Source organism: Cinclus cinclus, chromosome 28 (assembly GCF_963662255.1).
Source record: "Cinclus cinclus chromosome 28, bCinCin1.1, whole genome shotgun sequence".
Taxonomy (NCBI): Eukaryota; Metazoa; Chordata; class Aves; order Passeriformes; family Cinclidae; genus Cinclus; species Cinclus cinclus.
This window is the reverse complement of record NC_085073.1, coordinates 1,774,470-1,801,572: the sequence shown is the minus strand read 5'-3', so window position 1 is coordinate 1,801,572 and position 27,103 is coordinate 1,774,470. Positions and strand designations below refer to the sequence as shown.

The 27,103-nt window shown below is 59.7% G+C and overlaps 5 protein-coding genes across 13 annotated transcripts in view; 2 read left to right on the top strand and 3 right to left on the bottom strand.

Moving 5' to 3' along the window:
* The window catches only part of NFIC (nuclear factor I C), a 38,519-nt gene extending 33,541 nt beyond the window's left edge, over nucleotides 1–4,978 (top strand). For 2 of the 5 annotated variants that reach the window (XM_062509988.1, XM_062509987.1), the window contains exons 9-11: nucleotides 930–1,089; nucleotides 2,686–2,771; nucleotides 4,850–4,978. In XM_062509988.1, coding sequence (XP_062365972.1) covers nucleotides 930–1,089; nucleotides 2,686–2,771; nucleotides 4,850–4,867 — 264 coding nt within the window. In that variant the 3' untranslated portion in view covers nucleotides 4,868–4,978. The remainder of the gene's footprint in view (nucleotides 1–929; nucleotides 1,090–2,685; nucleotides 2,772–4,849) is intronic. The other 3 variants (XM_062509991.1, XM_062509989.1, XM_062509992.1) reach the window with 3 other exon arrangements.
* A 1,786-nt stretch (nucleotides 4,979–6,764) lies between these two features.
* Nucleotides 6,765–8,289, top strand: LOC134054564 (proline-rich protein HaeIII subfamily 1-like). Its single transcript, XM_062510428.1, has 3 exons — nucleotides 6,765–7,000; nucleotides 7,828–7,931; nucleotides 8,147–8,289. The coding sequence occupies exons 1-3, from the start codon at nucleotides 6,765–6,767 to the stop codon at nucleotides 8,287–8,289; spliced, it is 483 nt and encodes a 160-aa protein (XP_062366412.1).
* Nucleotides 8,290–12,263: 3,974 nt separating this feature from the next.
* Nucleotides 12,264–13,465, bottom strand: SMIM24 (small integral membrane protein 24). The gene is given in 5 exon segments (XM_062509998.1): nucleotides 12,264–12,398; nucleotides 12,576–12,614; nucleotides 12,731–12,848; nucleotides 13,250–13,405; nucleotides 13,408–13,465. Coding segments are annotated over 5 exon segments (462 nt in total). The 3' UTR covers nucleotides 12,264–12,307.
* Nucleotides 13,466–14,735: 1,270 nt separating this feature from the next.
* Nucleotides 14,736–15,480, bottom strand: SMIM44 (small integral membrane protein 44). The gene is made up of 2 exons (XM_062510000.1): nucleotides 15,075–15,480; nucleotides 14,736–14,951 (listed from the first exon to the last, which is right to left on the bottom strand). The coding sequence occupies exons 1-2, from the start codon at nucleotides 15,313–15,315 to the stop codon at nucleotides 14,749–14,751; spliced, it is 444 nt and encodes a 147-aa protein (XP_062365984.1). The 5' UTR covers nucleotides 15,316–15,480; the 3' UTR covers nucleotides 14,736–14,748.
* Nucleotides 15,481–16,894: 1,414 nt separating this feature from the next.
* On the bottom strand, nucleotides 16,895–20,430 carry DOHH (deoxyhypusine hydroxylase). Of its 5 annotated transcripts, none has more exons than XM_062509996.1 (5): nucleotides 19,791–20,395; nucleotides 19,331–19,407; nucleotides 18,913–19,150; nucleotides 17,812–18,149; nucleotides 16,895–17,001 (listed from the first exon to the last, which is right to left on the bottom strand). In XM_062509996.1, the coding sequence occupies exons 1-4, from the start codon at nucleotides 20,062–20,064 to the stop codon at nucleotides 17,833–17,835; spliced, it is 906 nt and encodes a 301-aa protein (XP_062365980.1). In that variant the 5' UTR covers nucleotides 20,065–20,395; the 3' UTR covers nucleotides 16,895–17,001; nucleotides 17,812–17,832. The 5 variants fall into 5 exon arrangements, with proteins under 5 accessions (XP_062365980.1, XP_062365977.1, XP_062365979.1 ...); XM_062509993.1 differs by lacking the exon at nucleotides 16,895–17,001 and adding an exon at nucleotides 17,541–17,658; XM_062509995.1 differs by lacking the exon at nucleotides 16,895–17,001 and adding an exon at nucleotides 20,418–20,430 and having other exon boundaries at nucleotides 17,816–18,149; nucleotides 19,791–20,110.
* Between the last annotated feature and the right edge of the window lie 6,673 nt (nucleotides 20,431–27,103).

Genomic DNA, 27,103 nt, shown 5'->3' with positions numbered 1-27,103 from the left:
TCCTCACTGAGTACCCATGTCCCCAGTGTCTCCACAGGGGTGGCAGAGCCACACTGTGCTGCTGTGGGCCTTCCCTTGCCACAGCACCCTGCATCCCCATGCACCCAGTGCACCCCACAGATATGGGACCCCACACACCCAGCACCCCACACCCCATGCTCCCATCACCAACCAACCTCTGTAACCAGCACCATGCACACACAGCACCCAGTGCATGCAACACTCAAACCATCACACCATACACCCAGCACCCCAACACACAGCATGCCCCACACCACCAGCACCCCACACACCTCATGAAGGTGTGACACCCAAAGCCAGCACCCAAAGGCAGAGCCTGGGGGTGTTCCTGCTTTCATAATGTCCTGTGTTCCCCTTTGTCCTCCCAGATGCAGAGCTCTTGGGGAGCCCCTCTGACCTCTGCCCACCATTTGCCTGTTTCCCCTCACCAGCAGGGCCTGATGCCAGGGTGAGGGGCATGGCCACTCTTCCCCTGTGCAGTGGCTCAGTGCTGGGCTGATGGACACCAGATCAGGAGCAGCCCACGGCAGAGTTGGGCATGGAGCACTGCTGAAGGAGCCTTTGGAGACTCTGGGTGCCCCTACCCCTCCAGGGAGTGTTTCAGAGGCCCCCCTGTCACTGTAGAGAGGAGTCCCAGCACCCTGGCTCCTGCAAGTGCCACTGTGGGTTATGACCCCCATAGGGCATGTCCTCCACCGCCCCCCAAATCCCTTCTGTCCCGCCGTCATTTCCTGCCTGCTGCCAACGCCGACCGTTCAGGGCTGCTCTGAGACCCAACAAACTCATGTCCGCAGTGAGGGACACCCCGTGCCTGTGCCAGCAGCGACCCCGGGGCTCCCCGGCCATGCTGGTGCGCGCGTGCATCCTAATGGCTTGTGCTGTTTGTTTTTTGTCTGTGTTGTCCCCAGTTAAATGGAAGTGGTCAAGTGAAAGTGCCCAGCCACTACCTGCCCACGCAGATGCTGGCACCGCCACCTCCCCCCGGCATGCCCCGCTTGGCCGTCTCTCCTGACACCAAATCCACCACGACAACTTCCGAGGGAGGGACGACCTCGCCGACATCACCCAGTAAGCACCTGCGGCGCCCACCCTGCTCCCCGGCCCGGCTGGCCCCCTCCTCTCGCAGCCCCCCGGGTGTCCCCCCGTCCCGGTGCTGGGGGGATGTTGGCGGAGGTGGCCTCCCCGCAGCCGGGGAGAGGGCGGCAGCTGGCATGCCATGAGTTTGCTGGGTCTCAGGCAGGTCGGAGTGGACAGGGTTTGGGCACGTGGTTGCTGTGGCTGCTGAGTGTGGGGGTCCCATGTTGGTCCCAAGGACCGGCTCAAGCCCCTTGTTTCTCTGAGCATGAGTGGAGCTGTGGCAAGGCTCCCCAAACTGCTGTCTTGCCCAGGCCTTTGGCATGGGCAGTGCTGTGGGGGAGGCTGTGGCCTCTCTGTATCTGTTTATTCCACCGTGGTGGTGGTCGTGCTGCTGGGGACAGGGACAAACTGGCACGTGGGTGGCACTGGGGCCAGGGACAGTGTGCCTGGTGCGTTGTGTGGGCTGTCGTACTCTTGCTGCCATGGGATTCTTGGCGCCGGGGATTCTGGTCTTGGGGATATGAAGTGACACCACAGCAGAGACTGTGCGCGGGTCTCCCAGAGCCCTTGGCAGGTGGCACCTGGGATCTTTGTCAGCACTGGTGGCTGACAAACTCTTTGCCCTCTGCTCCGCCTCAGGGGCTGTAAGTGCCTTGGCCAGGGAGACTTTTGGGTGCTGGGCCCAACTGCCAGAGGGGATCTGGTGTCCCCCCAGACTGGCATAGGAGTGTGTGCTGCAGTGGTGGGACACTGTGCCATCACCACACTGCGACGGTGTTGTTCCTGTTCCCATCCTGCTGTACCCATGGGATATGGTACCCCAAGTGCCATTTCCCCACACAGTCAAGCCCTGCCTGACTGGGCCTTTACCCTGTCCCTGGGTAATGGGCCAAGGCTGATTGCCAGCAGCTGGTCAGCAGGTGTTGTGATCCTATGGCATGGAGAAGCCAAAGCCTGGACATTCTGGAGGGGACAGGATGGGATGGCATGGGGTGGCCTGGCTCATAAAGGGGTCACAGCCTTGGGGAGGGACAGAGGAGTGCAAGTTCCTGCAGGCTCGGGGAAGGACGCATTAGGAGGACACTAACTGTCCCCAAGGGGTGCAGCTGGCTCCAAATCACTCATTCCCCTTGCCAACACTCTGCTTCCAGCAGAGCTGAACCCAGAAGCTCAGCAGGCTGGAGGTCCCACTGCTGGATCCCTAGCTGAGGGACGGAGGTGGCAGCAGGGTGACGTGACTAAGTGGAATTGGTGGCTGTCATTGTTCTTCCTGTGGCAGTTCAGCTCTGGAAGCTGCAGCGCGGGCACAGCTGGGAGCACCATCTGCACCTGCACCCTGGGGCACTTCACCCTCCTCAGCCTTGGTCATCGCCCCAAAACCATGGGTGGTACCATCTAAGCACAGCACCCCTGGGTGCAGCATTCACCTACCATCAGGTCACAGCCAGGGATGTCGCCCGCTCACCAGTGCCGGGTGCCAGGGTGCTCCATCCCAGCAGTGCCAGGGAGAGGGCCGGGCCTGGCCCCGGGGGGGACAATGGCAGTGCCACCCGCAGCCCCGTTAATGAGCTCTCGTTTGTTCCCCAGCCTACTCTGCACCAGGCACGCCCCCTGCGAACCGTTCCTTCGTGGGATTAGGACCAAGGGATCCTGGGAGTATCTATCAGGCACAGGTGAGAGCGGGGATGCTGCTGGGGGGACCCTCCTGCCCTCACCCCGGGCATCCTCGCCATGGCATCACCGTGGGCATGGCCAGTGCTGGCATCACCATCGTGGCTGTTGCTGATGTGACATTGCTGATGTGGGCATCCCCGCCGTGGCACCCCTGCTGTGGCATCATTGCTGAGGGCATCACTGCCGCGGGCCTTGCTACCATGGCATCACCGCCATGGCATCGCTGCCATGTTTATTGCTCCTGTAGGCATTGCTGCTGTGGGCACTACCATGGGTATCACCACTTTGGCATCACTGCTGTGGGACATGGCTGCTGTGGATGTAACCTCCATGGCCATCACTGCTGTGGTCTTGCCACCATGTCTGGGGCCACAAGGAGTGTCACCACAGCAGTGGCATCACCACTGTAGGCATTGCCACCGCTGGCGTAGCCACTGCAAACATTGCTGTTGTGGACATTCCCCCCATGGCATCACTGCCATGGGTGTTGCTACTGTGGGCAATACCACTTTGGGCACCACTGCTGTGTACATCACCATTGTGGGGTTATTTTCCACATGGCACTGCAGTTCTGGCACTGCTACTGCCAGCTTTGCTGCTGTGTGCATCACTGCCTTGGCATCACCACTGTGGCCCACAGGTATTGCTGCCATTATATCGTCACTATGGGCACCTGGTGCTAGGGCTTTAGGCACTGCTGGGGGCTCAGGGCCACCACGAGTCCTCCATCATAGAGGGAGGTCACTGCCATGCTCCGGCTGTGCCCTGCCTGGCATCACTTGGCACTATCCTGCTTAGGTACCCACAGCATCCCCAGAGGAGGAGCACTGGGGCCATGGGTCCCTTTCTGTGTGGGCACAGGCACCTGGTCTGGCTCAGCTGTGCCCGTGGTCACTCCAGCTGCAGCAGGAGGTCGTTTGCGCCTTTCCAGGGGCTTTCCATTAGTCCTGGATTGTGGAGCTGGTAGCGGTGCTGCAGGCAGTGCAGGGGTGACAGCTCCTGGCCTCACTTGTGACATGAGTGGTTCGGCCTCAGCATTCCCTGCAGGTGCAGCTGCGGTGACTGCAGTCCTGCCTGGCAGGTGACACGGGTGATAGGACAGAGGGATGGGGGTGTGGATGGTGCCATGTTGGGGCACCCTGGAGTGGTGCCCTGGCTGGGGAGGAGTACTCGGGGTGCTGCGCTGTGCTGTGCCAGGGTGTGAACACCTGGGGGCTGTGAGCGGTGACACAGGCTACCCAGGGGTGCTGTGCTGTGCCAGGCTGTGAGATTTGGGAACCATGAGCTGGGACACCCAAGGGTGCTGTGCCGTTCCAGAGATAAAACATGGGGGACCCGGCTCTGATCACAATCCCCACTCTGCCTCTGTTTCCCCAGTCCTGCACATGGGATGGGCACCCCAAGGACATTGCGTCCCTAAAGAGGAGACCTGGGGCAGCACCATGAGAACCTTGGAGGACCAGGGGGCCACAGTCCCTGTCCAGAGATAGGGGTCACAGCCACTCACAGTCCCAGGACCCCTAGGGTCCCTGTGTATAGGTGCTCGGGGAAGCTTCCCGGGGCTCAAGGATGCTCTGCCTGGGGAAACTGAGGCACAGGGGAAGGAGGCGGTGTCCCGAGAGGGGCAGCTGAGACCTGCCACGCTCTGGTCATGTGTGGCGGGGCCTGGAAGGGTTAAGGGAAGCAGCGGCCCCGAGCTGTCTCGTTTCCAACGGAAACCAGACATGAGGTAATCGGGAATGAACTTGAACTTGGGGCTGGGGGGGGGAAACAATGGGAGGGTGGCAGGGGGCCACCTCGCGGGGTCCCCAGCAGTGCCACCCCCCTACCTGTCCCCAGGCGGCACCATTCCTTGGGAAGAGTCTCCTTTGCCGTGAAGGTGCAGAGGGACCGCCCCCATGGGAACGCGGGTGGCCGCGGTGCGGAGCACGGACAAACTCAGTGCAGAAATGGGGACCGCAGCCCCGAGCAGGGGACAGCGCGGGGACAGCTGTCCCGGGGTCTGGGGACCGGCCGGGCACGGGGCAGCTCCGCGGGGCAGAGCACTAACGCCGGCCTCTCTCCTCTCTCCCGGCAGTCCTGGTACCTGGGATAACCGCAGCCGTGCCGCCCCTTCGCCTCCCTTCTCCTCTGCTTTAGGCACCCCCAGAGGAACATCCCCGTCCCCGAGCGCCAGGCCCAGCCTTGCGGTGACGACGGAGAGCGCGGCCTCACCACGACGACGACGACGACGACGACAAGCAAAACCCACACCCGAAGGAAAGAGCGAGGGAAAGGAAGAAAGAAAAGGGTCAAACTGTTTTAAAACGGAAAAACAAACAAACAAACAAACAAACAAAAAAAAACACAAAAAAATCCAAACAAAAAACAAACAAACCAACAACCCATCCCAGGAGGACCTTTCCCCCCACCCCGGCGATGCGCCAGAAAACAAAGAAACAGGAGGGAAAAAAAAAAAAAAAAAAGAGAAAGAAAGAAAAAACACTATTTACCCCGTCGGCCGGCGCCGCGCTGAGACCTGACACAAGTCGTGCCAGCAATGCCTCCCGGAGCGGCTGCAGGGCCGCGGCGCCGAGCCCCGCCGGCCGCTCGCCGAATATGCAAACGGCTTTGACTCTCTCGTTCCTGCCTCTATGTGAGTAAAAAAGATCAAAACCTCCCCCGCCGACCCCCCCGGCCCCAGACTGTCGGGGGGCCCCGGGACTGGGGTGGGGCGCGGCGGGGCGGGGAACCCCTCCTGCTGCCGCAGCCCCGCGGCAGTCGGGCCGGGGGATGCTCCGTGCTGTGTACGCGCCTCGGGGACGGTGACATCGTGCTGCGGTGACACGGTGACGGTTATGCGGTGGCATGGAGACGTGGTGGCACAGTGGATCGAGCGGGTGGCACAGGAGGAGGGGACTTGTGACCACAGAGGGTGCGCGGGCACGGCCAGAGATGGTCGCGGCAGAGGTGGCGCCTCGGTTCCCACGCGGACACGGTGTCTGGACTCTCCCAGCATGGCCCCAAACGTCACAGCGGCGGTGGCACCCCGATTCCATCGGGGACACGGCATGGGGACTGCCGCAGCCCTGTCCCCATGGTTGCCGGGCGGCCACCGTCGTGCCGGGGCACTGGTCACCATCTCTCTGGTCGTCTTCTCCCCCCAAGACCGCACCGGCCCGGGCCCCGTGTGTTCCCACGCGTGTCCCTGTGTCCCACGGCGTGTCCTCGCGCCCAGGGGGTCCGTGGGGCTGGGGAGGGGGGCGTGCGTCCGTGTGTTTGAGCTATGCATTCCTGTGGACAGGTACCAGGTGGGAGACAAGAGAGGGCGCGCTCGTGTTGCACATTTTGTAGGAAATGCACTTTTAAGAGGGACTCGTCAAAAAAAAAAAAAAAAAGGAAAAAGAAGAAAAGGAAACAAAATCACAAAAAAAAGGAGGAAGAGGAAGAGGAGGAGGAGGAGGAGGAGGAGGAGGAGGAGGAGGAGGTGGAGTCCCCGGCACTGGCTTGCCGGGACGGCTGGTTTGGGGGTTTTGGGTTTGGTGGTTTTGGGTTTTTTGGGTTTTTGGGGTTTTTTTTTTTTGTTTGTTTGTTTGTTTGTTGGGGTTTTTTTTTTTTTTTTTTTGGTGGTTTATTTTCGGGGGGGGGGGTGTTTGTTTGCTTTTTTGTTTTGTTTTGTTTTTTGATACAAGAGAATGGAGCAAAGAAGCCCGAGCGACGGATAGGGCAGAGCCAGCCCCCCGGAACCCCTCGAAGTCCCCCGGAGTCCCCCGGAGCCCCCGGCCCCGCGTCAAGTGCCTGAACTGCGGCGGGGAGGGGTCCCGGCCTTGCCGGAGGAGCCCCTGGCCGGGGGCAGCGCGGGAGGAAGCGCTCGGCCGTTCCCGACCCGTGCGGTGACAGCGTGGCCGGAAAGGGGACGCAGGGACGTGGCAGTGCCTTACAGCAGAGAGACCCCCGCGACGGCCTAGGCGAGGAGGAGGAAGAGGACGAAGGCGCCCGCGGTCCCCAACGAGATGAGGAGACCGGTCCCAAAGGATCTCCGGCCCACGGGACACCTGAAGGGTCGTGATGGAGAGAAGCCACCGTGGGATGTCCAGGAGCTGGGAACGTCACCGAGGCCGCCGTCGCCTCCCGCCTGGGCCCCTCCCGTGGTACCCAGAGCTGCCCCGAGGACCACCGGCATCGCATTCCCCATCCCAGTGGCCCCCGCTTCCCCCCGCTTCTCACCCCCCCGGGACGGCACAACGAGGCACTGGGGAAAGGGCTGACGCAGGAAATCCCGGGAGACAGAAAAATAATCAAAAAGGACAAGAAAAGGAGAAAAACCACAAAAAAAAAAAAAGAAAAAAGAAAAAAAAAAGCGCTTGGCGGAGAGGAAAACCTGTTTTTTTAAAAAGATCTGAGAAAAGAAATACATAAAAAAGACAAAAAAAAAAAAAAAGACAAATAAACTGCATGGTGCTTTAACAGGATCTGGTGACCTGGCTCAACCCAGCCGCGGCTGGCTGATGCTGTGCATGGCAGACTCTTATTAACCGGCTCTACCTTCCCCTTCAGCAAAAGAGAAAAAAAAAAAAAGAGAAAAAACCCACAAAAAAATCTGTATAAAAGAAAAAAAAGCCGTAAAAAAACACACACAAGAAAAAAAACATCCATGTTTTCCTAATTTGCACGAAATTTTATACCACATGATGTGCCTTGCCTTCGAAGCCTAAGTATTACTGGACCCGATATCAGTGCGAGGGAGTCGCTGCATGCCCGGGGCTCCCGGGGGGCGGGGGGGGCCCGGGACCGCTGCCCCCCCCCCCTCGCCTCCTGCATGGCTTCTTCTCGGCCGGAAAAGTCCCTTTTTCTCTGTATTGTTCTTCTTTTTTAACCAATTTTCCCCCTCAGAAACGTCTTCCAGTTGGTAATACCGATGCATCCTCTGCGCCAACACCCCGGAATATGCAATAGCTGTGGGGGGGAGGGGGCCGGCCGGGGGGCGGCCACCCCTTTGCTTTGCCTCTCTTTTCTTTGTTTTCCTTCCCTTTTGGGAGGGAGGGGGGGTTTGATTTGTTTGATTTCTGCTTCCAGCAACCAAAGGCAGCGAGGCGGGAAGCAGCAGGGACCCCCGGGCCAGAGACCCCCAGAACGCTCTGGGGGGGACCCGGTGTCCGGGCGCGGCAAGATTGAGCGAGGTGTGGTGGGGTCCTTGCTGGGAGCACCAGGGATGGAGACCCTCAGGGCTGATCCTCACGGGGGGCCGCAGGGTCCCACCCTTCCTCTTCAGGGGATCCCCACTTTTTAACTGGTTTTCAATGGGGCGCAGAGCCAGGAGGGCTGAGCCCAGCTGCTCTTGTGACAGGAATGGAACCGTGTGAATGTAGCTGTGCTTCCCCCGGGCTGGTGACAGGGGGGTCACAGCCTCCCCCCCACCTCCACCCCATCGGCTTCATCCCCGGGGTCCAGCTGGCGCAGCAGGGAATGGCAGCAGGTGCCTTCTTGCCGCCTCTCCCTGCTGTGCCCGCTGCCGAGCAGGGGCCCGACAGCCCCTAAAACCCCAGAATTTGCCTTAAAACCCCAGAGTTCCGCCGGCTGGAGACCCCCCCAACCTCCCTGAGGCTGAGTACTGACGCGGGTTATGACACCAGTGGGCGGGTGGCACCGGCATCGTTGCTGCTCGGGCATGAAGAAACGTCGTCGTCAACAGTTTTTAATTTTTGTTTGGGTTTTTTTGTTTGATTTGTTGTTTGGTTTTGTTGTTCTGTTTTTTTTTTTTTTTTTTTGGTGTCCTAAAGTGTTAGTGGGGGGTGACTGAGTGGTCGCGTCCCGCCGGGTTTTGCCCATAGTTGAGGCTGGTTTGAGGGTCCCAGACCCTTGGGAGGAGCCTTGGAAGACGCTTCTTTATGCAAGGTGCAGTATTGATTTCTGCAAGGACAATGCAAGGAGGGAACGGGGACGGTGTCCAGGTGGGGGGGAGGAATGAAAAATAGAATTAAAAAAAAAAGAGGGGTAAAAAAAAACTTAAAAAAAGAGAGAGATTTTTTTAAAAATAGAAAAGAAAAAAAAAAGGGGGGGGGGGTTAAGGCTGGAAAAGGCTCAGCTCAAAGCAAAAAATATTTTAAAGGAAAAGCATTTTTAAACGGTGACAGTGAGAGCGGAGGGAGGGAGCGGGGGGCACCGGGGCAGCCCCTTCGGCCAGCCCCGGGGAGGCGAGGGGCGCTGGCGCCCCTCGGGCCTGGGCCCCCCCTCCCCGAGGAAGCCCCGGAGCCCCCTGTCCCCGCGGGGACACCACCGGGGCCGTCCCCTGCCCCCTCTTTGCTGCCTTCCCACCCCCGGGCCGGCAGCAAGTCCGGCCGGGCTGCGGCCGCAGCCCCTCAAAACCCGCCCTCGGCAAGAAAAGCACCTTAAACCAAATTGAAAAAGGCAAAAAAAGAATCAACACGACGCCCCCAGCCCGTATGGCGGCATTGGGAGGGGCGTGCCGGGGGCTTTCCCTTGCGGGGCCGGGGAGCCCCCCGTGCCCCCGGGTCTTTGCACTGCTCCCCCGACATCCCCCAGGGCCGCACCCCCTGCTCTGCCCAAAGGGAATATGCAACACCCCCCTGGTCCCTCCCCGGGGGGGGGGGCACCACTCATTGTTATTATTTCTATTTTTTTAATCATTCTCCCTTCTTTTTTTTTTTTTTACCTTCTGGCGGCCTCGATGGCCACGGTCGGGCTAAGCGCAAAGCCGGGTTGGAGGACACCCCATCCCTGGGGAAGCTCCGGGGGAGACCCCCGCAGGATGGGGATACCAGGGGGCTCCGCTCGACAATCACCGCGGGGGTTTCATGCACTACAGTCTCTCCTAGAGGATTTTTAGTCGGGCTCGTCGGCTTAAAACATTAATTAAAAATAGTCCTTGTGACCTATAAATAAAACAAATAACCTGTACATATATATATATATATATATATATATATATGGGGCTGCAGGGCCGGGGGGCACGGGCCCCCACACAGTTAAGGTACTTTAAATCGCAAAGGAATATATATATATATATATATATAAAATCTCATATATATATATATGTATATGTATATATATGTGTGTGTATATATATATATATATACATATATATATATATGTCTTGTTTGGTGGGGTTTAGGCTTTTTTTGTTGTTGTTGTTTTCTTTGGTTGGTTCTTTTTGTTTGTTGTTTGGTGGGTTTTTTGGGTTTTTTTGGGTTTTTTTGTTTGGTTTTTTTTTTTTTTTTTTTGTTTTTGTTTTTGTTTTTGTTTTTTGTTGTACTCGGAGTTTGGAATTTGCTGCTTTCTGCCCCCTCAGGGTATCCTGCCACCGGTTGGGATGGTGCCCCCGGTGATGGGTGCCCCGGGAGCGGCCCATGGATGACCCTCTGGGTCCCCTGTGCGGTGCCCGTGGGTGTCTCTGTGCGTGCTCCAGGTGATACCCGCAGGTGCCCCATCGGGTGTCCCGTGGGTGCCCATGGGGATCCCTCTGGGTGTTGCAGATGATGCCCCTCTAAGTTTCCCTTGGGCGCCCCAGGTGATGCCCTTGGGTGCCCCTCTGAGGGCTCCTTCGGATGCTCCAGGTGATGCCCAGGCGGCCTCTCTGGGTGCCCCAAGTGGTGCTCACAGGTGCCCCTCAGGGTGCCTCGAGCAATAACCACGAATGCCCCTGTAGGTGCCCTTTAGGGTGCCCCTCTGGATGCCCCAGGCGATGCCCACGGGTTCCCCGGTCCGTGGGTGCCGCTCTGGGTACTCCCGTGCCCTGCTGGGCGGCCCGTGCGATGCCCGTGGGCAGGCGGGAGGTGGAGCCGGGGTAGGGGAAAATCCCACCCCTGGGCAAAGAGCGGCAAAAGGAGAGAAACCTTCCCAAAAAGGCGCCGAGGCGGCAGCCGGCCGGACCGCGCCTATTACCCAAACCAAAAATCCCGCCGCAGTGCCTCCGCGCCGCCGGCTGCCCCGCCCGCCTTTTCGGGGGGTCCCCGCTCCCCCTGGGGGCCGGGGTGCACCCTCCCCGCAATTTATATTTTACTCGTTCGCCGGATTCTCGCTTTCGCTTTGCCGCAGCCGATACACACCGCGAGCGCACCAGGGCCGCGAGCCGGGGCCGGGCCCCCCCCGCTGTGCCCCCCGCGCCCCCTGGCCCCGCATGACCCCCCCGAGCCCCCGCTTGTCTCCCTGGTGCTTCACAATATTTGATTATACCATTGTACGCAGCCATTACCGATAGCGCCGCTCCTGCCTACATACACTTACTGACCCTGATACGGATTTTTGGGTTTGTTTTTTTTTTTGTTTTCTTTTTTGGTTTGTTTCTTTTGTTTTGGTTTAGTTTTTTGTTTTGTTTTGTTTTTTCTTTTGTTTTTTTCCCTTTGTTTTTTTTTGTTGTTGTTGTTGTTTCCCCCCCTCCCCTATGCAAAAAAAGAGAAAAAAGAGACAAAAAGAAGAAAAAAACAAAAAAGAAAAAACTGACACACAAAAAAATATTAAAAAATGAAAAAAAAAAGACAAAAAAAGAAATGTATAAAAATTAAACAAGCTATGCTTCAACTCCAGCCCGCCTCCGCCCTTCCTTCACTGCCCCGGGGGAAACTGAGGAACGGCGCCCAACCGGGGAGAACACGGGTGTCCCAGCAGAGGAGGAGGGCATTGGGGAGAGCAGAACCCTGCCAGGCAGCGGGCACCCATCACCCCAGAGGAGGGACCCCCACCCATGACTGCTCTTGGCCCGGATGAGGAGGGTGACAACGCTGGGACCCCGCAGGGCGCACCCCCAGCCCCAGGCGGGGCCGCGGGGAGAGGACGCGTGTGGACAGGACGTGGGTGGGGACAGCCGTGGCTCACGTGTGGGTTCAGAGCTGCTCCCACTTCCTCTGCTGCCAGACCCTGGCCACGGGGCGTCACCACCTCGTGCGCATGACGTCATCACCTGGCGGCGTGACGTCACTGTTCTCACTCGCAGGTCAGCGTCGGCCGAAGCTGCGCTTCACCCCCGTGGTCCCCACGGTCGCTGTCCCCAAACACTGCTTAGGACAGTCATAGAAGCGAGCCCCCGTATCCCCTCGGTGCCCACCCCTCGGTCTGGGCTGGCCGGGCAGCAATGTGCCTGGGCACCGACCCTCGCCCTGCCGGGGTCGCTGAGGTCTGGCAGCTCGGAACTTGCCATTGTTCCCTGCCCTAGTGGTACCGGGGGCTGCCGGACGGCCCCCTCCCCAGCACGGTGACACAAGGTGCTTGACGCCGGCGTAGGCTGGGGAAACCTTTACTGGGCACGTTTGGGGAGGGGGCTGTCCTCGTCCCCTCGGGCCGGGACCCCCCGCCGGCCCAGGGTTGGGGACACGGGGAAGCTCCGCTGCCGCCCCCGGCCGCCGCCCTCCCCGCTCCGCTCCGGCGAGCGGGTGATCCGCGCCGGGTCTTGGTCACAGCCGGAGCGGCAGCGGGGAGGGCGGTGCCACGGCGGGCACGGCTGTCGCCGAAAACCCGACGCGGATCCTGGCCCCGCGGACGGGGTGAGGGTGCGGAGCCCGTCAGAGGTGCTCCGGAGCGGGCAGAGGGGGCCGGGAGGGATTCAGAGGGACGTGGCCTTGCTCTGCTGCTTGTCGTCGCTCAGCTCATCCCAGTCCGCAGCCGCCGGGTTGACGTGGCCGGAGCGCCCCAGCCTGCGGGACAGAGGGAACGTCGGTCAGCCGGGCACTGCACCGGCACCGCGGCCGTGCCAGAGGCACGAAGGGCACCACGGCACGGCCGCCTCCGGCCACGCCAAGGCCACACAGCCACCATTGCACAGCCGTAACGTGGGAATCCAAGCCCCGGTGCGGGGTGTCCCGGTGTGGTACCTGCCAGCTGCCAGGGTCTCCGGGTAGTCGTCCTCCTTCCTGAGAGGGGAGAGAGGCTGAACGGTGCCCGGGGACAACCCTGTCCCCAGCCCATGGCAACCTTCCACGCAGTTTTCCCCTGGCCAGCACCCCCCCGACCCCCACACCAATCCGACCTGTGCCTCCTGAGATTCCAGAGTCGGTTAACGAGCAGCATCACGAAGATGATGAAGAGGAAGACGACGACGGCCGTGAGGCCAATGAGCCACGGCTGCAGCACCTTGGGGCCCGTGTCTGCATGGCCAGGGGACAGGGAGGGAAGGGAAAAAACGGGGATGGAGACAGCTTCACGGCAGCTCCGTCCTTCAGGTGTTGGGACCCCTCCCATGAGATGGGGCCCCCCCATGCGATGGGACATTGGCAGACACTGTTCCCCCTTCCCACTGTCCCTTAGGTACCAAGGAAGCCACTCCCGACAAAACTCACCTGTCCCCAGCACAGTGAGGAGCGCTGGGGCAACAGGTGGGTGTCTCCAGATCTTTCTGCTCTGCCCCCAAAAGGTACTGTTCGAGCACTGGGACCGACTAGTCCCACTGGAAAGATCTCCCAGGAGCTGATCTGATGCTTGGAGGGGGCCTGGCCAGCTCCCCAGGCACCCCAGGGCACAGCATGCAGAGGGTCACAGGGGCACCTACCGGTCTGTCCCTGGGCGGTGGCAGCAAGGACGAGCAGGACCAGAAATGAGAGGGGCTGCAAAAGCTTTGGCATTTTTGGGTGGAGGGCTGGGGCCCGTCTGGATCCTGCTCCTGAAGGTGAGCTTCCGTCCCCTGCTGCTATCGTGCCTGCACTCTGCACCCAAGGCAATAGGTGCCTTTATTGCCCCAAGAGGACAAAGTGGCACCAAGCACCATGGCAACGTGGCTCCTGTCACCCTTGGGAGATGGTACCACTCCCCTGGCTCAGGCACTGGAACACCACAGCACCCAGTGGCCACCACCTCTGGGACCACAGCAGCAAAGGACAGGCATGTCCCTGTGCCCAGGACTGGTGACCAACCCCAGCATAGTTGGGTGGATGGAGGCACAGACAGACAGGTGGGAAGGTGGATGCACAGGTGGAAGAATAGATGGGTGATGGGGTGGAGAAGTGCCCAACCTGCCCGGATCCCCTATTCCTGCTGGCAGGGCTGGGGCAGCAGGGAGGGGACCCTGGGCCATCCCCATGGGATGGGGCAGCACAGACGGGTGGGCAATGCCAGGACACCCCCAGCCTTCCCCTGGGCATGAGCCAGCTGCCCCCAGACAATCCCGGGTGGGACCTCATCATGTCCTCAGGGAGTGAGTGCCCACATACTGTCAAGAGTTAAATACTGACAGGGTTAGCTCAGGGAGACCATGGCATGGTGCCCATGAAAACTGATTCAGAGGGTGCCCAGCAGCACCCAGAGAGTGACAGTGGATTTCGACAGGGCCACTCTGTATGTGGCAATTCCTCAAGGGGCAAAGAAGGACACTGGGGGCACAGGCATCCAGCCTCAGCCTGGGTTTAAGACAGGGTGCAGGTCCATACAACAATCTCCATTCCCAGTGCCCTCACCCAGAACCCAAGTAAGGCTTCAGGGTGCCCCAAGGCTGGTTCGGGGCCACCTGTGGATGCCACTGAGCATGGTCTGGCAGGTCTGGCAGTGCCAAGCCACTGAAGGGATGCTGGAGGCACAGCCAGCCTCAGCATCCAGCTGTCCATCAGTCTGTCCCTACCCATGTGCCCACGCTGACTTGGCCCATCCAGATGTGTATCCACATTTCCCTGTGCATGTGTGCACCCATGTCCGTGCCCCCTGCCACCACTGGCTGTGCCCCCACACCATGGCTTAGCACCCCCAAGGACCTGCCTTTATACACCCATGGCCAGGCGTGCCATGGCTGTGCCAAAGGGTGCTATTGCCCCAGGCAAAAGTTGGAATGTCCCAGCCCTGCTGTACCCCCCTGTGCTAGGCCAAGGGCTGAGCAGGGGCAAGCAGCTTTATTGGCATGACAGCCCACGAGGAGCCCCAAGAGCAGCGCTAGGGCTGGGCAGAGAGGGGAGGCTCCTGTGTGGGGCAGTGCTGGGCACTGCCTATGGCCACAGCCATACTGTGACCCAGTGGTCAGGCAGAACTGCAGGGTCCTGCTTGTGGCAGGGGTGTCCTCTGGCCTTAGAAGAACCTCGTCTTGGGGGAGTCAGCAAAGGAGACAGAACAGCGTGGAGCGAGCAGCACCAGCGGGATGTCTGTGTCGGTGCCTTCATAGTCCACCTTCTGCTCCACCAGCACCTCATCCTTCTCCAGCCACTCTAGTTCTGGCATGGTGCCTTCGGCCATCCCCGCCTTCTCCTCCGGCTTGGGCCCAAATGCCCAGTCTGCAGGGCAGAGACGGAGCTGTCAGCAGCACCAGCCCTGCCACAGCACAGTCTCAGGTGGGGGGGAATTCCCCAGGCCCCCTGCCCACCCCAAAGCCCAACCATGCTGTGGGTAGCACTCACCGGCGAAGTCGTGCACCAGGTCCTTGATGAGGTGCCCCACGATGGCATATGCCACCACCAGCACCAGTGTTGCTGCCATCATCAGGTACAGGACATAGTGGGGCAGGCGGATGCTGTCCAGGGTGGGGGGCTTGTAGTCCACGTACAGCACCCCATCCTCCTTGGGAGCAGACTGCATCAAGTGCCGTGGCCCCCATGCCCCCCCCGTGCCAGGCAGAGGAATACCCCCTGCCGGGGCCATGGCCAGCTATCCCTGCACCCCCACCCCAAGCCACCAAAGTCTCTGCCACACAGAGGACTGCAGGGGAGGAGGAAGTGGCATCAGGGTCCACAAGGCTCCTCAGTGCTGGCAGCTCACAGGGACAGTGGTGTCCCGATGACTGGTGGCAGTGCAACTCACCTAGTGACAGAGCTGAGTTGCTGAGAAGGAGCTTAGCATTTGCTAATCCAGGCACAGCCCGACTGCCTCAGCATGGGGGGGTGACCAGTGGGCTCCGATGTGGGTCAGGGTCCCCAGATCCTGCTCCGCTGGAAGCACCACTGGTAGCTCTGCCCCCCCCGGGTGTGGGGAGTCACCTGCAGCTGGAGAACCCCCAAAGACAGGGAAGGGAGGGATGGTTGAGGTCTTTCCTCCCTCTCCTAGGCTGGGTTAAATCCCTCAGCAGGCCCCAGATCCAATGGTTGAGATCCCAGAGGACACAGCACCCTGAGAGCTGGAGGTGATGGGGACACATCAGCCACAGGGGCTCCCACGGGGCCCTCTCTGTACAGTAAGATAGCCCATAGCAAGAGGCTCTCGCTTTCCCAGATGGCTGCCACGTGTCATCCCAGCACCCAGCATCACCTCCCGAAGGCAGAGCAGCTTGCAGAAGGGTGCAGAGTCCACGCTTCCCCCAAAATCAATTCCTCCCACACCAAGACGGTGCACGGTTTAGATGAGGCCAGCAGCAGCTTTGGAGACACCCCAAACCTTTCCAGCACAGGCTAGACTAGGAGGGCTGAAGGTACTAGTGAGGTTCATTGCCAAGGCAAGGCTCAACCCTGCTCCACTCCAGCACCTCCCAGCTCTGCTGCACCAGGCTACCCCTGCCCAGATCCCAGCCTCAGAAATGCATTTTGTTCCAATTTTCTCTGAGAAGGTGTTTGGGGGAGCAGAGACAAATGCTGGCACGGAATGATTGGGAAACAACCCTGCAAGGTCTGAGTGTGTCTCACCCGTGGAAGAGTTGGAGAACAAAGGTGGGGGCAGCCAAGGTGGTAAGTGGGGACAAACAGTGTGGCAAACTCCAGAGTGCTGCAGCCCATGTGCCAAGAAGGGAACAGTGGAAGTGATAACACGGCCTCAGAGAAATCACTCATCTCACTGTCTTGGGGATGGATATGGACACAGGGAGATGCCAGAGGCTGAAGTGCCAGCCCAGCACCCAGAGGCTATGGAGGGTGAGGGAAGGGGGACAAGCAACCCATAACAGCTGCTGAATCCAAACAGTGTGAAAACATCAGATATTTGTCCTCAGCACTGAGGAACTGCAGTCTGCAGTTCCAGGGAACTTGCTAGGGCTGCCCCTTGGCTGTGTCCCTGAGCACCAGAGCCCTGGGGATGCTGAGCTGGCTTCCAGGACTAAGAGGATTGAGACTGGGAGTGACAAACAGGGAGCCCTTGGACAAGGGGAAAAGGTATGCCCAGCAGTATGCCAGGCCCTGCAGGGCAGTGGTACCTACCAGGGCACCTCAGACAGTTCATCTTCCTCCACAGGGCTGGAGGTTTCACCTCATGCCATCAGGGACCCCACTTCCTGCTCCTCCCAGTGTGGCTGGACTCGATTTTAAATGTCCTTTCCAACTTTAATGGTTCTATGATTTCATTTTGGCAGCCCCCAGGCTCCTGCTCGTGGCTTGACCCCATGGTGCTGGGTGCACTCCACACCTGGGCACAAGTAAATCACAGCTCGACTCACTCCAGCTTCCTGTGCTGATGCTTTATTTCCTGCCAAACCCCAAACCCCAGTGCCCAGGCTGGGCTGGCTGAGGGATTTGGGTGCCAGCAGCAGCCTCAGCCCTCCCGGCCCGGGTTAAACACGGGAGAAAACCCAGGCAGGCTCTGCCTCACCCCACCCACCCTCACGGCACCCTTCCCTACAGAAAAAATCCCAGCCGTATCTTTCCAACTTTGCCAAGAAACAACCCTCATCCTGGGGCAGAGGCTGCCACAGGCTCAGCTCCAGCCTGTCCCAACAGAAGCTGAACCCCCTGCGGGGGCGAGGAGGGCCCCAGCTCAGAACCAGCCCTAAGAGCAATTTCGAAGCATTCTAACACCATAGCCCACAAAAGCGGGTTCCCAAAGCCCATCTTAGCTCCCAGCAAAGCTCAGCTGGGAAGAATGGAGCTGCCAATGCGGCACCAATCCAGGGCAGGCCCAAGCCCTGCAGAGCCACAGCAGGCTCTGACGTGCCAAGCAGAGCCCACCCGGTCCAAGCCCCAAGCCACACTGTGCATAGGGAGTGCTGATCCTGGCAGGAAAAAGGGGCAGATCCAGGAAACAGTGGCTGGCGAGGAGTGGTGGGAAGGCAAGTAGCAGCTCAGCCTGGATTTGGAGGGAAAAGGTGGTTGTAATTGTGCCAGAGATCAAACCCAGTCCCTCCTCCAGCTGTGCGTGGCAAGGCACAGATCCACACCAAGAGAGATGGCTGTGAAAGTGCCACTGGCAGCAGGAGGGGGTGGGAGGCAGCACACCCACCTCAGTGCCCCCAGTCCAGGCTTAGGAGGAGGCCTGCAGCTTGCAGAGCCTGTCGGCGTACTGGAACTGGGTGCTGTTCTCATACTCGTACATGTCCAGGGCCACCTGGCAGCTCTCGCGCACCACACGCTCCTCGTCGCCGGCGAAGGTGCGCAGGGCCCGCAGGCAGGAGGGCCGGGCGATGGAGCCCAGCGCCTCCGCGCACTCGTGCCGGACCATGGGGTTCTCAGTGCGGCTGCGCAGCGCAGCCGTCAGCTGAGGGACACACGTCTCGTCCTGCAGCTGCCCCAGCACGTACCCGATCTCATGGCGGAACAGCGCGCTGCTGCAGCCCAGCCCTGCAGGAGGGGGGACAGTGAGCTGGGACACCCCAAAATGCACCAGGATGCCTTAATGGAGCCCCCACCCAAAAGCTGGGGATGCCAAGGGTCACCACCCCAGTCCCATGTACAGGAAGGGACGTCCCACCCTGCTCCCCAAACCCAGCCCTGTGCAGTGCCTCCTTTGATGGCAGCACCCACCCTCCAGCAGAGTTGCTGCCCCCCATCTGCCCAAGTTCTGCCCCACCACAGGATGTTCCAGGGGATGGCAACACGGCCAGGGACTCCAGCCCTCTGGGACAAAGCACCTTGAGCAGGAGCTGAGAGATCCCATCTTATGGATTGCAGTAGTCCCAGATGGCTGGAGAGCCTCATCCACTTCCTTTGGGCTGGGGGTGGGTCCAAACAGTTCCTGGGCTGTGGTCTGCCCCTTCCCCACTCAGGGGACATTCCCCTCTCCAAAACTATTCCCAAACACCAGCAGTCCCTGACTATCCAGGCCAGGAGAGCAGGACACCAGAAGCCTAGGCCAGGTCTGACAATGAGTCAGCCCAGCTGGTCCCAGACCACATCACAGCAGATGCCCTCCCTCCCTCAGGGAAGGAGGTCTGGAGGGTGGCAAGGGAGCTCTGGAATGCCAGAGACCACCCATCATTCTGTAATGCACCAGGGAACAGCAGCCCTAGACACAAACAAGTGAGAGCACTCTAGCAGTCCTGGATTTGGGAAGGGCTCATCCCAGATTAGCCTGGACAGACCCACAGCAAGGACAGGCCCTCACCTTCTGCCAGAGCCAGCACAGCAGCCTGGCCCCCCACATCCCGCAGGGCAAACATGGCCCGGTAGCGGTCAAACAGTTCCTGGGACTCATCCAGAAGGATCTCCCGGAGCTTGGCAACATCTGTCTCCTCAGCAGGGGGAGCAGGATCTACAGAGAGGTACGGGCTGGTGCCTGCCTTCTCCCTGTTGTTCTGCAGCCACTCCAGCCTCCTCACGGCCAGCTGACACGTCTCTGCCACCTGTGGGGACACAAGACACAGCCCTGGCTACCAAACAGCACTGGACAGCGCCAGCAGAACCCCAGAATGCAACAGAATGTGACTGTGATGTTCCCACCTGCCTGCCCAGACAGGACCTGCCTCACCCTCTGAGACCAGCAGTGCTGCATCCCAAAGGAAATGACCCTGCAGGAACCTCACCTCAATGACAGGATCCTGGGAATAGCGTTTCAGGATATCCAGCACACTGGGGTTCCCGATAGCACCCAGGGCTTCACCTGAAGGATGGATCAGGATGTTATCAGGGTGCCTGTACAAGAAAAACCCTGCTGTGTCCTCTGGGAATGCCATGCCTCGCTATAAAGCACAGACACAGGCCTGACTGATCCCAAATGGGGCAAATGTGGACACACACCGGACTGACCAATTCCAAACAGGACAAACATGACACAAGAAGCCTGGCCAGCAGGAACAGCAGGGCCAGGCCAACCTGTCCTGTCAGGTCTGGCCAGGGGAGGTGGTGAGATGTTATGTGATTCAGGGTTTGACATCAAGCTGGATCAGGCACCCCCGAGCTGCTCTGTACAGGGGAAGCACCCCTGAGCCCTACTTGCAACAGCACCTTCCCCTGCCCCCAGAGCCACAAGATCTGCTGCCGTACCTGCCTCATGCCTGACCATGGGTTCCTGGGCCGTGTCCTCCAGCACGCGGATGAGCACCGGGATGGCCGCCTCATCCTGCATCTGGCCCAGGCAAAAGGCCAGCTCGTGCTTCAGCAGCGCCGAGCTGTCTCCGAAGGCGCGGCTGATCCACTCCACAGCCACGCGGCCGCCTAAGTTTCGCAAAGTGAAAAGGGCCCGAAACCGGGTGGGCAAGGGCTGTGCCGTGTCCACGAGCGTTCGGCCGATGGCCTCCACCTCCTGCTCCGTCACCATGGCACAGGCGAGTCCGGGCACACTGAGGGGCTCCTCGGTCACACACCTACGTCCGGGGAAGGGAGTGAAGGTGCGACCTCAGCCGCCAGCGGGTCCCGTGGCCGGGGACAGGGCGGGCAGGAAGGGCCGCGGCCCGGCCTGTACCAGAGAACTCGACCCCGGGGCCGGGGCTAACCCCAGATCGCGTGTCCGTACTCAGTTTCACCGGATACCCGGGACGGACATAGACCCCCTGCCGAGACCACACCAGACTGAGCCGCAGGCCAGCGGAACCGGGACCCGAGAGGAGCTGCCCGGGAGGGGGACACCAGGGGGGTCCGAGGAGCGTCCGGCACCGCCAGCGCAGCACTCACCGCGCACCGCCATCTTGCTGCTCCGCCACGTGACCGCCTACCGGCGGCGCACGCACAATACGCACGCGCGGGGCCGCCCACGAGGGGGCGCTGCCTCCCCTCCTGCTGAGGGCGCTGCTAGTCCCGCCCGCCAGGGGGCGCTGCGGGAGGGGCAGGGGCCGCTCCCGCCGTGGCCGAGCCAGGTTCGGCTCCGGCCGGGCTCGGTCAGCGACCGAAAAGCCGGGCAGGGGAACAGGGACCCGGGAACTGAGCCACAGACCCCTCCGGAGAGGGGCCGGGGATGCCAGGCTGGTCAAACCCCTCCAGAGAGGGGCTAGAGTGTTCCAAGGAGGGTAAAATTCCTCTGGAGAGGGGCAGAGGGTGCCAGGCAGGGCAAACCCCACCGTGGATGTGTCAGGCAGTGCCAGGCTGGGCAAACCCCTCCGGAGAGGGGCAAGGCCCACCCTGGGAAGGGCCTGGGGGTGCTCCAGGCTGCATGAAATCGCACCAGAGAGGGTTCGGGCAGTGCCAGGTTAGGCAAACCCCCACCCTGAGAGGGACCTGGGGTGCAAGACTGGACAAAATCCCTCAGGAGAGGAGGCAGGGGTGCCAGGCTGGGCAAAATCTCACTGGAGAAGAGCCAGGGTGCCAGAGTGAGTAAAACCCCTCTTGAGAGGGGCTGGGGTGCTAGGCTGGACAAACCCTCAGGGTAGCACATCCTTGAGTTTGTGGATGCAGTTTACTTCCAGGCTGGTGCCAGCCCTTGCAAGTCAGCCCTGGGTTGGCCAGCCCTGACACAGGGTGTCAGCCCTGCTCTGCCTCTTCCTTCCCTCTCCTTCCCACACGTTTGCACAGTAAGTTTCAAACCTTCAGAGCAGTTTTGCCATATTTCAAGGCTCCTGCTGATTTTGACCTAATGGAAAGGCCTTGAGACAGAGGCCCCCTCCCAGCCCTAATCCCCACTGTACTCCCGCAGCACACAACACACCACCAATCCGTTTAGATACTGGGAGAGAGAATGGGCACAAAATACATTCCACTGCCTGAAACCTCCACAGCAAACCCAGTGCAAGCATGACACCCCTCCCTGCCCTGGGCCTGCCTGGTACAGCTGGTAGCACTGGGCCAGTTTGCCAGAGTCCACAGTGAGTCTGCAAGCAGGGATGTACAGGCAGTTGCCTGTAGGCCCATCAGCCCTCCCCGCAGCTCTCGAAGTACTGGCACATCAGCTCACGCACTTGCTCAGCCCGGTTGTCCTCCATGGCAGCTGGAGCAGGCTGGCAGGGCTTGGGCAGCTCGGTGGGTTCGGTGCCTTCCAGCCACTCCTCGTTGAAGGGGTTGTCGTGGGCCTCGCAGATGTTATGTAGGATGCAGCATGCGAGGACAAGGGTGGGCAGCAGCTCCAGGCTGCAGTCATCACACTTGAGGAGGATCTGCCAGCGTGCCTTAAGGCGCAGGAAGGCATTCTCAATCACACTGTGGGCCCGCTTCAGGCGGTAGTTGAACTGCAGCTGGCGCTGGGTGAGGTTCTCATCCTCCTGGTAGGGCTTGAGGATCCAGTCCTGCAGGGGATATGTGGCATCGCCCAGCAGCACGTACTTCTGTGCCTTCCCCATGAAATGCTTGGGAGGGTTGGGGCACAGCCGGCCCTCCTTGGCCAGCACCCACAGGCTGGAGCTCTCCAGGACTGCGCTGTTCTCCATGCTGCCTGGAAAGGCAGTGGAGACGTCCCAGAACTGTCCCAGCCCATCCACGGTGGCCTGAGTGAGGATGGAGTGCCAGCCCTGGCCGTTGCAGTAGTCGGCGGTGAGGCGCAGGGGTGGGTGGATGGGGATGTGCAAGCTGTCCAGTGCCCCAATGCAGTGCGGGAAGCCCCAGCGTGTGCAGAAGATGCGCACCATGTTCTCCAGCTCCTTCTCGTCAGGCAGCCGGAGGTAAAGCGGCTTCAGCAGCAAGACGACAGCGTAGCTCACCTCCCGGACACAGCTCTGCACTGTGGAGGGCCCCACACCAAAGAGTGGGCTCAGAGTCTGGTACTCCACGTTGGTGGCCAAGTGCCATAGGGCCACAGCCACCCTCTTCTCCAGGGGCAGGGTGGGATGGAAGTGGGCACTGTGCGGAGCCAGCCCAGGCCGCAGCTGGTTGCAGATGTAGAAGAAAGTCTCCTTGGACATCCGAAACTTCTCCAACCAGTCCTGGGGCCCAAACTCCTTCAGAACCACCCGCTCCCACCAGTCCGTGCCCCTGAGGCTGGGCCAGGCCCGGGGGTAGAAGCAGCAGCTGGTTCTCCTCCGGTGAGCGATGAGGAGCTGCAGTGCAGGGGGGAGACAACAGCAGTGTGAGACAGTGCTTCCCTGCACTTCACTGGGACCCCCTTCTGAGGACCACCCAACTCAAGAGACTTGCTCAAGGCAGGAGGATGGCCAGTGGCCCCAGCCGGTCTAACACTGGACAAATCTTCCTGTTCCTGGGAAACCTCATTGCAAACCCACCAGGCAGTAGGGGCGAGTCCAGACAAGATGCACAGGTGTTGCAGACAGAGTTTTCTGGAAAAGCCCCTTTTTGGGGGGGCCACTCTCTCTGGGAGTTTGTATTGTAATGAGCATTACTGGATTTCCAGCTGCCGAGGGAGCTGTGGGCTAAGTCCTGATTTGGGAGGGGGAGAAAGCACCCCTCAAGGGCAGGAATCATGATTTGGAAGGGGAAACTCCTGGCCTCTCCACAGGAATTGTTTTTCTGTTATCAAATTTTGCAATGTAACTTTAAACTAAAAAGAGACTTTAGTCACCTTTTTCAGCCACTGCCCAGGCCAGCAGGTTTCTCATGTTCCCCCCAGCTTGTCCTTGCTCTCAGGGATCCCTCGTATCCCCCACTTTTGATGCCACCCACTCCTTCACATCCCCAAGTCCTCTGCATCGACCGTCCTTTGTGTCCAGGATCACATCCTCTGTCCTTCAAGTCCCATCCTTTGTGTCCCTGTCTTTGTGTCCTGCAGAACCCCCACATTGCCTATCCTTTATGATCTGTGTCCACGTGTCCTTCCAGCGCCACATCCTATGTTTTGGGCCCCACCCTTTTTGTCCCCCTTGTGACTTCCCCGTGCTCTCCATCCCTCCCACTACGGTCCTCTGCATCCTGCACGCCCCGCAACCACTGTCCATTTTTTGTTCCTGTGACCTGTGTACCCCCTGCCCCAAATCCCCCAAGTCCATGTGTTCCGTGTCTCACGTCTCCCATCCTGTGTCCCCGTGATGTCCCCCCGCATCCCCCTATCCTCCAAGTCGCCGTGACCTCCGCGCGTCTCCCGCATCCCTCATCCTTTGTGACCCCGTGACTTCGCATCCCTCGTGACCCCCCCCTCCATCCTTTGTGTCCCCGCGATCTCCACGCGTCCCCCGTCACCCCGACCCCGCGTGCCGTTGTCCCCACGTCCCGTCCAGCCCCTCCCCCCATGGCGGCCCCGCCCCGGTCACCGTCATGAGCCTCTTCTGCCGCTGGCTGTAGTAGTGCCGGAGCCAGGCGCGCCGCTGCGGCCCGTCCCAGCCCCCCGCGCCAGCGCCGCTCCCGCTGCCGGCGCCGCTCCCGTTCCCGGTGCCGTTCCCGGCCATGGCCCCGGCGCGTCGCCGCCGCCGCGCCAGCGCGCACAGGAGCACCAGCAGCCGCTCCCGCATTTTCAAATCGGGAGCCGGGGCCGCCCTGGAAGTGATCGGTGGTGGGGTCACGGTGGCACCGGGGGGCGGGGCGGGGTGGAGCCGCTCTGCTCCGCACGGCGCGGCGTGGCTGTGCACGGCGTCGTTCGGGTATCCCCGTCCCTGCCTGCGGCTCACCGTCCAGACATCCCCTTCCACACCGCATCGCAACGCGCCGGCCTTCTCATCCCCACAGCACCACCATCTCCATAGCACCACCGCCCCCATCCCCATCCCTGCCTCTCTGCTCGGCTCTGCCATCTCCATCCCCATCTCTGCCACCACCATCACCAACTCCCACCAAACCACACCAAACTATGATCCCCATCTTCACCATCATTCTCATCCCAACCCATTGCCTTCCTGCCTCCAGGCTGGGCTGGAAAAGGGTCGCTGGGCTCAGTTGTGGCACGGACTGGCACTATAGAAACAAGGAAAAATGCAACAACAAAATTCCAAATCTGCCTTAGATTTGCTTGAAGGCTTGAAAAGGCTGGAAAAGGCTGGGAAAGACTGGACAAAGCTCGCTGGGTTCAGCTTGGGCAAGAACTGGCATCAGAGTGACAAAAAGCCCAACCACAGACAGGCAGTGTCTGTGCCCTGATGGTGCCCAGTGAAAGGAATAAGATGAATGTGTCTTTACAAATAGACTGTGTGAATCTGCATGTAGATGGGGCCAGGGACTTGTAGATAAGGAAGTAACAGGAGAAACCATCAGTTTCAGAAAGTGTTACTAATTCATATGGACTGCTGCTCAGCCAAGGTCCTGTTAAATTCCTGAACTTGGAGAAGGAGAACAAAGACAATAGAACTATGAATGTCATATGTTAAACAAAGGGGGGATGCATATTAGAGGGGGACATACAGTAGGAAATTCAGGAAGTTTGTACCTTCCAAGTACCTCAGCCAGTGGAGAAAGGGAGAGGGTGATGTGGCCATGAAAATGAGCATAAAAAGGAGGCTGTATCTCCCAACAGTTTGAGAGACACCATGGGAAATGCCCCATGGCCTCTCCCTTTGTTCATGAATAAAGTTACAGGATTCCTTCTTTTTTTGGACATAAACCTCTGGTATCATGGTATTTCCACACATCTGGGAGCAATGCCAGGCTGGTACCCCAAAAGTGGTGCCCCCTCTTCCAAAACTTGTTGGGCTTCCAGATGTGCCATAGCTCATCCTCATGGCCTGAGTCCAGGATCTGTTGGATGGAAGCATCTGGAGTTCTGGAGGCACTTTGGGCACCACAAGGTCAGAAGGAGCCAAAGCTGCTGGAGAGTGTCCAAAGGAGGGACACGGAGCTGGGGAAGGGTCTGAGGAGCAGCTGAGGGCACTTGGCTCGTTCAGCTGGAGCAGAGGAGACTGAGGGGAGACTCCTCGGGGGCTGCAGCTCCTCCCGAGGGGAGGCAGAGGGGCAGGGGCTGAGCTCTGCTCTGGGACAGGGACAGGAGCCCAGCAAGGGCTGGAGCTGTGTCAGGGCTTGGGATGCAGCTCAGGAAAAGGTTCTTCTTTCCCCCGAGGGTGCTGGGCACTGCCCAGGCTCCCCAGGGAATGGTCCCGGCCCCAAGGCTGCCAGAGCTCCAGGAGCGTTTGGACACCGCTCTCAGGGATGCTCAGGGTGGGATTGTTGGGGTGTCTGGGCATGGCTGGGAGCTGGACTGGAACCCCTGTGGGTCCCTTCCAGCTTGGGATATTCCAGGAGTCTATGAATGATTCTGTTCCTTCTCAGGGCTTGTCCTGATTTGAAAGACAGGTGTTTGCTAAGGAAAGCAGAAGCTTCCTTTGGACTGAAAAAATCTGATCTTTCCAATTATTATGATTTTGAAATTAAGGGAGCTCTCAGGCAAAGATATGAGGGTAGGAATAACAGTTCTTTACTAGTATATCTAACAAGACAAACAAGAACAACAGCAGCTATGAAATTACCCACAAACAGAACAGTAACTCAGTCCCAGTCCTTTCTGGCTGCAGGCCCCTTTTCCCTGAGCTGCAGTTCCTGGTGCTGGGGGCAGGCAGGTCCCACAGAGCTGCAGGAGGGCTGGGGGTGATGGCAGCGCTGTCCCAGGGGGAGAGAGAGATGGAGAGAGCCCTCCGCTCACGGTGTGGGTCCCAGTGCTCAGTAGAGTGCTGGATGGTGGTAGTTCACAGCGAGAAGGCAGCAGGGCAGGGTCCGATAGTGGTTTCCCGACGCTGGGATGGCAGGGATGAGACAGAGGCGGCGATCGTCCTTCTTGTCCAAACTCCACGGGGAAAATGGGCCAAGGCCCGGCCTTCCGCTTCCTCTTCTGGCTGTTTGAATCTTGCAGGGTTTCCCTCTTCCCTCTCATCCCCCCCCCCCCCCCCCCCCCCCTTGTCACCAGGGCCCAGTCAACAGGTATCTTAGCATGACAATGGGGAAAATTCCACAGAGGGAAAAGGGAAAGAACCAACCCCCAACAGGGCTGCAGTTATCAGCTGTTTCTTGTTGAAAATAACATACAAGGGAGCCTTAAAGAGAGACTTTGTTATGTGAGGCTGAGCTGAACAGGGAATCCAAGATTAATATCAGGGAATTGCAGGCAGCTCTCTGCATTGCTGCAGTAGGACCGGAATGGGTGGTTGTGCTGGGCAGGATAACAGTGAGATTATTGTCTGGGGTCACCAGAGCATCACAGATGGACAGTCTGCAGACAGCTATCCCTCTGCTCTCTAACGAGCACCCCAGGCCCCTGGCATCAGCCCTTCTGTGGGCATGGGCAGGAACTGGGGGGTTCCAGCACATACACCAGCACTGAGAAGGGCAGAGGGCCACAAATCCTCCTGCAGCACCTGCCCCTGGCTCCTGCCGGGCCATGAGTGGCTGAGCTCTGGGGGAGCAGCAGCTGCTGGCCCAGTGTCTTCCCAAGAGGCAGGTGGACACACAACTGGCTTCCCTCTACCCACTCCCTGGGAAGAGTAATGGGAATCAGAGACCAGGAATGGGGGAGACACATTCTGTGGGGTGGTGGTTGGGGGGTCCTACACTGAGTCACAGACCATCTC